General features: G+C 57.5%; 1 protein-coding gene across 2 annotated transcripts; it reads left to right on the top strand.

The window, feature by feature from the left end:
* Positions 1-1,254: 1,254 nt before the first annotated feature.
* Positions 1,255-9,507, top strand: ADI1 (acireductone dioxygenase 1). 2 transcript variants are annotated; one of them, XM_027964044.2, is made up of 4 exons: positions 1,255-1,385; positions 3,145-3,264; positions 7,432-7,611; positions 8,534-9,507. In XM_027964044.2, the coding sequence occupies exons 1-4, from the start codon at positions 1,266-1,268 to the stop codon at positions 8,651-8,653; spliced, it is 540 nt and encodes a 179-aa protein (XP_027819845.1). In that variant the 5' UTR covers positions 1,255-1,265; the 3' UTR covers positions 8,654-9,507. The 2 variants fall into 2 exon arrangements, with proteins under 2 accessions (XP_027819845.1, XP_042098706.1); XM_042242772.1 differs by lacking the exon at positions 1,255-1,385 and adding an exon at positions 2,454-2,543.

Here is a 9,507-nt window from a genome sequence, read left to right as displayed (position 1 = left end):
CTGGAGTTGGTCAGTCTTGCAAAACAGAGAGTGTAGAGAAAAGAGGAAGAGAGAGAGAGAGAGAGAGGCCATTATTCCTTGGGGTTCATGGAAACCAACAAAGCCCTTACTCATGAAGGCACAGGGCGTCCTCCCAAGGAGGCATTGAAAGCCCGGGTGGGAAAGTGAGCGCGGCAGGTTTCCACGCTCTGAAGGGCTGGCCGTGGAGAATGAGACTGAGAAGGAACCTCAACCTCCCGGGTTTCGGCACCAAAAAATGTAGGGTAAGGGAGTTAGAGAAGCCGAGGTTCGGAGAAAGAAAGAGACCGGCACTTTACAGGAACAGATCACCTTTAATGAGGCGAGAAGGGCTGCAGTCAGGTCAGTGGGCTGCTGCGCCGAGTCGAGAAGACAGCAGGTACATACAGAAAACATATATATGCGGAGATGCATCGTTTTGAGGGGGTCTGCTTTTCCTCAAGATTATTTTTTATTAGTTAGCTTTCAACAACTGGGGCAAGGAATTCCTGAGACCTGCTGGAGACTGGGATTGGCTGGGAGCTGAACGTAATCAGTCTTAATGTCCATTCCTTTCTTTAGGGGAGAAAGTTCTTGAAAGCTGAGCGCCAAAGAATTGATGCCTCTGAACTGTGGTGTTGGAGAAGACTCTTGAGAGTCCCTTGGACTGCAAGGAGATCCAACCAGGCCATCCTAAAGGAGATCAGTCCTGGGTGTTCATTGGAAGGACTGATGCTGAAGCTGAAACTCCAGTACTTCGGCCACCTGATGCGAAGAGCTGACTCACTGGAAAAGACCCCAGTGCTGGGAAAGATTGAGGGCAGGAGAAGGAGGTGACAGAGGACGAGATGACCGACTCAGTGGACCAGTTTGAGCAAGCTCTGGGTTGGTGATGGACAGGGAGGCCTGGCGTGCTGCGGTCCATGAGGACGCAGAGTCAGACACGACTGAGCCACTGGACTGAACAGTGGGGAGTTTGAACCGGGCAGCCGTTCCCTTCTCCAGGGGATCTTCCCAACGCAGGGCTCGGACCCAGGCCTCCCGCGTTACAGGCGGATTCCCTACCAGCTGAGCCACAAGCCAAGCGCGGCTGGAGTTTCAGCGGGCGGCTGTTTCCTCCAGGGACAGCGCCTCGCGCCGGGAGCCCGCCCGCCGGCGGGAAGGAGGCGCTCCGCCCCGGGCTTCCAGGCGCGCCCCGCCCGCCCTCGCGGGGAGGGGAAAGGGGGAGGGCGGGGAGGGGGAGGGGCGCCCGCGCTCAGTTCGCGGCCATGGTGGAGGCCTGGTACATGGACGAGGCGGCCGACGACCCGCGGCTGCCGCACCGCGCCGAGCCCGCGCGCCCTGTCGGCCTGGAGCAGCTGCGCCGGCTCGGGGTCCTTTACTGGAAGGTACGCGGGGCCCGCGCGGCGGCACAGGCGCCCCTCCGGCCGCGCGCGCTCCGCCTTCCGGCCGGCGGGGCTGCGGAGCTCGGGGGCCCGTGCTCAGGGCGCAGGCTCGGCGCGGCCGGGCCGGTCCCCGGGCCTCCACCGCGGGGCGCGCCGCGTGCTCGGTGCCGGGGATCGGCGATCGTGGGGCGGAGGGGTCGGAGTGAGAGCGGGCCCGGGGCCCGCGGGTCCCCGCCGCCCCAGTGCGAGGCCGGGGCCCTGTAGGCGCGGGCCTGTCCTCAGGGGCCCGCGCGGGGCGGCGGGAGGGCGGGTGGGGGTCCCTGAAGGGTCCCCTGTGCGTCTCCCTGGGGTGGGGGGCTGCTCGACGGGAGGCGCCGTCTGTTCAGACTCTGCCCTTCGGTCTCGCTGTCCACGGGACAGTTTTGGAGCAGGAGTGGACACTGGCCAAGCCCTGAAAATGTCTGGGGATAAAGTAAGGCTGTGTTTTCAGCTCCTCCGCCAGGTCGAGACCGGCTCCTCCTGGCTCCTGGTTCTCCTGTGGATGGGAAGACCCAGGACTGTCAGAATTAAACTTCTTGTGTACTCAGTCGTGCCCGACTCTTTGCGACCCCATGCACTGCCCACGCCAGGGCTCCCTGTCCATCACCGGCTCCTGGGGTTCACCCAGGCTTAATGCCCATCTCATCCTCTGTCGTCCCCTTCTCCTCCCGCCTTCAGCCTTCCCCAGCGTCAGGGTCTTTTCTGGGGAGTCCTGGAGACGTGTTTACTCTGTGCTTCCAGCGCCCTGGGCCTTTTTGCGCTTTATAATGCCTTAATCTGGAGCAGGACAATAGCTGGACTGTTCGCCTGTGGTCTCAGTGACGCCGTAGGGTGTGGGAAACTCTCACCCGGATGTGAAGGTGCCCTGTGGGGGCCTGCTCGTGTCGGGGGTGGTCGTTTAGAAATTCATGGCTCGGCTTCTGGGCGGGCTCAGCGGTAGAGGCTGCCTGCTGACGCAGGAGACACAGGTTGGTTGGGAAGCTCTCGCGTGTCTGGGGCAAGGACGCCGCAGCTGCCGAGCCGGCGCTCTGCAGTCGGGGAGCTGCAGCCACTGGGCCCATGTGCCGGCTCGCTGCAGCTCCACGAAGCCTGCACACAGCAGTGAAGACCAAGCAGAAACGCGTAAATAAAACTTGAAAGAAAGAAAGAAAAGGCAGCTGGGCCCGGGGTAGAAAGCCTCTTGTCTGCCTGAGGAACTTGGGTTTTATTTGTGGGCTCAGAGGGCTTCAGGTGTTTCGGCTCGCGGAAACAAAGTGACCATGGAGTTGCCATAGAGACTAAGGTCAGGCCGCCTTGCAGAGTGGACAGGAGGCCGAGGGACAGGACATGGCGGTGGGGGGAGGTTCCGGTTACAGGCGCCGGCGATCGGAGCTTCCCCGCCTCCTGGTGGCGGGACCGGAAGCGTGCAGCTTCAATAGACTCCCTGGCAGCGCTGCTGGAGAGAAGGGAGGTGGGACTTCAACACAGCTGCACTGCTTTTAGCCTTTAGGGGAAAGCATACCAAGAGACAGGGAAAGGAGGGGAAGAAAGGCGAGTTTAGGACTGACGAAGGACCAAGTGATATTAATACAGTATATGTGGAGTATAACTATTCTGGAGATCCAGAATGTGGACACGGGACTAGGTAATAAATTCCGAGTATTGGAGATCCGGAAAGGGACTCTTTCGGTGTTTCGGTGTGTTCACGTGACCTCCAGTTTGTTGCCTGTTTAAACTCTTTTAGCTGGATGCAGACAAATACGAGAACGATCCAGAATTAGAGAGGATCCGAAAAGAGAGAAACTACTCCTGGATGGACATCATAACCATATGCAAAGACAAACTACCGAACTACGAGGAGAAGGTAAAGGACCTAAAGGGGAGTTGTTAATTACTCACCATTAATAAATGCGAGAGAAGGCAGTGGCACCCCACTCCAGTACTCTTGCCTGGAAATTCCACGGATGGAGGCGCCTGGTGGGCTACAGTCCACGGGGTTGCAAAGAGTCGGACACGACTGAGCGACTTCACTTCCTTTCTTTCTGTAGTTACTTTTGGAGAAGGAAATGGCAACCCATTCCAGTGTTCTTGCCTGGAGAATCCCATGGACGGAGGGGCCTGTGGGCTGCAGTCTACGGGGCTGCATAGAGTTGGACATGACTAAGCAGCTAACACACACACACATTAATAAATGCAAGCCTTTCCTTCTTTATACATGTCTTTCATTTTGGTTTATATGAGAGGGATGCTGGCCTTAGAATCAGCTGAAAAGTATTCCGTCCTTTTCGGTTTTTTGGAAGAGTATGTCTAGAATGGTTTTACTTTTTTCTTAAATGCTTGGCAGATTAGCCAGTGAAGCCATGTGGTTTGTTTGTTTGTTTAGTTGCTAAGTCGTGTGTCGGACCCTTGTGACCCCCTGGACTGTAGCCCACCAGGCTCCTCTGTCCATGGGACTTCCCAGGCAAGAATACTGGAGTGGATTACCATTTCCTTCTCCAGGGGATCTTCCTGACTCAGGGATCAAACCCTTGTCTCCGTGTCTAAAGGTCACGTTTTGTTCTTAGCGTGCTTGGTAATTATCGATTGGATGCCAGGCATTGTGATTATTCTCTTGGATGTTGGGTACTTTTGTACCGGTAGAAATATTCTTCAGGTTTCTTCTGGAATGCATGTAAGCTTATTGGAAACAGTTGGATGCTTTTGAGCCTTTCCTTTAAGATACGTTGGGTGTCCCCGAGCGATGCTGGGTGTCCTTTAGTGCTTTCTCAGGCCGACTCTCTTGCGATCCCAGGGACTGTAGCCCCCAGGCTGCTCTGCTCCACCACACAGAGCCCCTGGGGTAGTGAGGTTTTTCCAGTCTGACTGGTGGGACAGGCTCGGTTCCCAGGTCGGCAGAGGGCCAGGAACTGTTCCTTTCAAACCTGAAGGCTCTGAATGCCTCTTTTCCAGCTTCAGCTCCTTTTCCTGCACGGGTGTGCACAGACAGGCTCCGGAGGAACCCTCGAGGGAGGCCCTCTGCAGGCCTCTGGGATTTCGCCGTGAAGGTCTCTCCCCTTGGGCACTGTGTCCTGCACACCAGCTCCCTCCGTCTCCCCAGATTCTCAGTCCTGCTTTTCAGCTCAGGGTGCTCTGCCTGGGTGCCCTCTCCCAGCTCCGCATCCCGAGAACTCTCTCCCAGTGGAATGCGGAGCAGTGCGGGGTTCACCTCGCTGGCTTTCTGCCTCCCGAGTCACTCTCTTCCCTTCCCTGGTGTCTGGTGTTTTGCAAACCATCAGCTTGTACATTGTGTTCGTTTTGGCTGTTGGAGGTGGGAGGGGAAGTCCAGTTTCTGTTACCGCATCTTATATGGAAGTGGGAGTCAGTTTTTTTTTAAATTCTCGGTTTGTGTTGGTTCCCAGGTGCCTGTTCCTAGAGAAACTCACTCATCTTTGGCCAAGTGAGGAAACAGACGTGCAGAGTTTGTAACGAGGCTGAATGTGTTCAAGTTCAAGGACGGCCTTGTTTTTGGAATTGTTGTCTTTGCTTTCTCAGGAGTAAGGTGACTCCGTTATGAAACGGCCGTGGCAACAGCAGTAGTCTCAGGATTTTCCTGTCTTGGTGAGCTTCGGCAGCTGTGTCGCTCCCAAGACTTCCTGTTTCCATCATGCTGAGCTACGAACTGGGAAGCCACGGCCTTAAGCCACTCAGCGTAGCCTCTTTCTCTTACCTGTGGACACCTGGAGGGGGTGAGGACCTCTTCCCCGGTCGTGTTGGTAAAGCCAGGCCCAGAACCCAGTCCTCCTGGTCCAGAGTCTTCACCGACCAGCAGGAAGGCTGCCTCCACCCACACTGCCCCTCGCTAGCTTCGGTGTCTTCTGTGTGTTTTTTCTGTGTGTTTTCACCTGCGCGTAGGTGAAACAGCGCCTTGCCCTAGGATGGGAGCAGCGCAGCGACTCCCAGGCTGCCGAACCCAGGCGTGTTCCGTGGCGTTTCTCCCTTCACTCTGCTCTGTCCCACGTGATTCCTGCTGGTTGGAGTTCAGGCGTTATAATACCTTACAAAAGGCCGAAACTTCTCACTGAGTGCTTGCAAGTCCCGATACCCCCTTGGATTTACATTTTATGTTCTTACTTGGAATTTTAGACTTCCTGTCTTCTCACCAGCCCCCTTCCTTCCACAGGAGGGGCTTGACGGTTGTAAATCCTGACTGTTATTCTTATCGTTACCACCTTCTATTTTATTTTTTTCTCCTGAGATAAAACCCTGTCCCTAACACCAGCTTATCTCTTGTTCTTGTAAAACACACTTCTTTACTATCTGATTATCTCACGGTTGTCTTAGGTTAACACGTTTTGGGCAGGAATCCTGTGGAAGGGGTGCTGCGTCTGCTCAGGGCACCCCGCCTGGAGGCCTGTGCCTGGGGTGGGGTGGGGGTCCCAGTGCCCATGATGCAAAACTTGGCTAAACTGGTGCCCATCAGGGTTCCGTGTTGTGACTGGACGACTCTTCCTGCTCTAAGGAAGGCGTCTGTGGAGACTGACTTTCTGCCTGTGACTCTTCTGCTCGGTGTCAAACTTGGACTTGGTGTGAGTGAATCTTGCTGACCCCGCCCTGAGTCAGTTACCCTGTCCCTCCGTCCATCATCTTCCTGTACTGACTTGGCCTGCTTCTCTCCCGTCGATGCCCGTCAGTATGGGTGTGCGGATTCTTGGTTTCCTCATGGGCCCATGTCCATTCCTGCCGCGACCCACCTTGATGTTCAGACTCGGTGAGGCGGAGGCGGGGTGGGGTGGGGCCCTCTCTGTGGTCCTGCCGCGTCCCCGCCGTGTTCCCAGCCCCTCCACGCTCCCTGGCTCAGGTGTCAGGGTGTTCGTGCCCCCGGGGCTCCTGTGGCTCGTCCTCGGGTCTCTCTCCTGCACACACCACGGTGCCCAGTGGCGGCTGCATCCACACCGTTGGGATCGGCAGGCCTGTCCGTGGAGTTCCAGGCGAGTCTCGGTCCTGCCTTACAGAGGGTGTAGTCAGAGAGCTGTGTTCAGAAGCAGTTAGGAGTTTTCTGTTCCTCTTGTGGTTGTGAGCATATGGCTTAATTCCAGATTTAAGGTCCCCCCTCCCCCGGCCCCCAAGCTTGTTTTATTTTTATTTATGACTGTTAAGATGTAAAGTGAAAGTGAGTCGCACAGTCTGTCCGACTTTCTGCAAGCCCATGGACTGTAGCCCGCCGGACTCCCCTATCCTTGGAAGTCCCCAGGCAGGAGTCCTGGAGGGGGCTGCCATAGCCAGGCTTAAAATGAAGACTCTACCAGAAGGCCCCTCAGCTCCCCTTGGCTGGCCCGCGCTGCACGGCGCCCTGCTGTCGGAGCCCGCGTGCCCGTTGACTCTACCAGCCCGCTCTGCTCCTGCCTTCTGGGCGTCTCCAGTGTTCCTCAGCGACAGACAGCAAGCACAGCAGGGAGCTGCGCGTGCATGTCTTTCCCTGCTGTTGGAGGTGTATCTTCAGGGTGGATTCCTAGACGGGTGGCGGGTCAGTGCGTATCCAGCTGTGCCCACCCCTCCGGGGGCTGTGTGCCCAGCAGCGGGGGGACCTGTCCTCACGGCCTCGCCCGCCCCAGAGGCTGCCGTTCTTACTGGAAGCGGGGATTTTCCAAACGTCTGTGGATCGTTCAGAAGGGTGGAAGCATTACGGGAGGAGAGCTTTGAAACCCTCCCGGATAAGAGGCGAGAGGTGGGGAATCTTAAGAAGGCCAGTTAAGGAGAAAGGTGAAGGTTGCGTGGGTGTTTACTGGAGCATGCTTCCAACGTTTATGCACATTCGAGCATTTTTATTGTGAAATGTTAGAGAATAGAGCCCCGGAAGACAGGCCAGGTAGGGATGAGCGGGAGGTGTTTACTGAGCGCCTTCCTCAGATGCACACACCACTCCTGCCCTGCCGGGGTGACCACGTGCCTTCGCATCTCGTGGGGGCGGGCCGGGTGGTCCGCGCTGGGGCAGGGGTGGTTCCGTCCACCTCCCCCTGGGGCCGCCAGCTCACAGAGCCCCCCACCCCCTCAGATCAAGATGTTCTTTGAGGAGCACTTCCACCTGGACGAGGAGATCCGCTACATCCTGGATGGCAGCGGGTACTTTGATGTGCGGGACCGGGAGGACCAGTGGATCCGGATCTCCATGGAGAAGGGGGACATGATCACCCTGCCTGCCGGCATCTACCACCGCTTCACGCTGGACGAGAAGGTGGGCTCACAGCCACTCTGCTGGAGTGTGGTCTGCGTGCCTGTTGGATGCTCAGCCCTGGCAGCGCCAGGCGAGGAAGCTGCCTCAGCGAGCGGCTGGGGGTTCACAGGGGCATGTGCCCAGGCCAACGGGGGCGCCCCTCCAGGGGTCCCTGCTCCTTCATCATTCGAGAGCATGTCCGTTGGGCCTCAGCCAGCGGGCGCTGGAGCCATGGACACGGTCACAGAAGCAGGAGAAGCGTGGTCTGGGGCTCCCTCCATGGGCTTGGGACTGACCTGAGACTCACGGGTGTGCTCAGCTTAAGGCTCAGGACTCGGAGAGGGCGTTTGAGGGAAGGTCGCCCCACTCCTGGCCCCAGCGTCTCTCCCTGAAGGTGGCTGTGATCAGGCCCTCCGAAGTCTTCTCGGAGAGACGGCTCACTTGGCAGGCGAATGTGAGTCGTGCCCAGGAGCCAGCCGACTTCTGTCGGGGGTGGTGCCCCTCTTTTCTGCTCGCTGTGCTTCGGGATGGTTTCCCGTTGGCATAGAGAGCCCCGGCCTGTGCGCAGCCGCCTGCTGGCCAGTCTGGGACACACTCTGCTTTACTTGCGGAGTGGTGACCCCGAGAGATGGGTCTGCCAGCCGTCTCCAGTTCTCTGGGTTCCGGGAGAAAGAACCTCACGCGTTTGCCATCGTGTCCCCTGTAGGACACACCCCCGGACGTGCACCCTGGCTGGACAGGGTGCAGGTTTCTAACCGTGCTGTGGGAGGGGCCCGCGTGCAAGGCGGTGTGTCTGTCGAGAGCGTGGGCCCGATGCTGCCCTGCGGCTGCCTGAGCACGGGGCCTCCTGCCTTTCAGAGGAATGTGCGTGAGAACGGGGGTGAGCAGCACGGAGCGTGACCTCACGGCTGTGTAACCAGCGCCGCTGTCTGTCTCTCCCCAGAACTACGTGAAGGCCATGCGGCTGTTTGTGGGAGACCCTGTGTGGACGCCGTACAACCGGCCGTCGGACCACCTCGAGGCCCGGACGCGGTACCTGGAGTTCCTGGCACGGACGGCCTAGTGGCCCCGCGGGCCCCTCATGAGGCAGCGTGGAGTCTGTCCCTTTCCCCTGCTTCAACGCTGCAGGCGCGAGGCTGGGGAGCCTCCTCTGTAAGCTTGTCATATCAGAACGCTATTTTTTTGATCAGAACATGTTTAATGGACGGAGCTATGGAGCGGGTTGGATGTGCAACCAGCTGGAAATTTGGGCAGGTGATTCACTTCTGTGATTCGGGGTCAGGGGTCTGTGGCCCCACACTAGCTCGAGCCTTCAGCTCTGACCAGTGAGTTTCATCTCCCCAAATACAGCTACTTGCTGCCTGATTCTCGGGCTTTTAAACAGGTGCCAGGCGAGGCCATACCTGCCCTGTGCAGGCGTGTGACAGTGGGTGCCAGGACGGGTGGAGAGGTCACCCACTTTTCTCCCAAGACACAGGAGTGCTGGGGGGAAGCTGGCATGTTGGGGGACACGCACTCGCTTACGCCACTTTCTTGCTCAGAATAAAGGAGCTGCCTTGATGCTCTGCTGGCGGCTTGGAGCTGCCTCGTATTCCGGTGCTTGTGGTCCCTTCAAGTCGCCCCGTTCGCCTCCATCACCTGATGCGTGTGTGCAGCTGTGTCCGTGTTTCCTGGGTCAGCGCTGCTCCGCGCGCGGTTTCTAGGGTAAACTTGAACAGTAACTGTCTTCTACAATCAAGCCTTTGAATTTTAACAAGAATTGGTACATCGTTTGTAGTTTTGATCGACAGTTTTGAGATACAATTATATCTCATTTGTTATAACCATAGAAAAACCCCGAATTAGCCTGAGATTTGAAGGGCAGTTTGCTTTGCGTATTCTTTTAAGCTGGATTAAAAATCTTTCTGTGGAAATGGA

Source organism: Ovis aries, chromosome 2, assembly GCF_016772045.2.
Source record: "Ovis aries strain OAR_USU_Benz2616 breed Rambouillet chromosome 2, ARS-UI_Ramb_v3.0, whole genome shotgun sequence".
Lineage (NCBI taxonomy): Eukaryota > Metazoa > Chordata > Mammalia > Artiodactyla > Bovidae > Ovis > Ovis aries.
This window is presented reverse-complemented; position numbering and strand designations above follow the sequence as displayed.

Coding starts and splice junctions, on each gene's coding strand:
- ADI1 (XM_027964044.2), top strand. CDS start 1,266: ATGGTGGAGGCCTGGTACATGGACGAGGCGGCCGACGACCCGCGGCTG. Junction 3,265..7,431: donor TACCGAACTACGAGGAGAAG/GTAAAGGACCTA, acceptor CCACCCCCTCAG/ATCAAGATGTTCTTTGAGGA. Junction 7,612..8,533: donor GCTTCACGCTGGACGAGAAG/GTGGGCTCACAG, acceptor GTCTCTCCCCAG/AACTACGTGAAGGCCATGCG.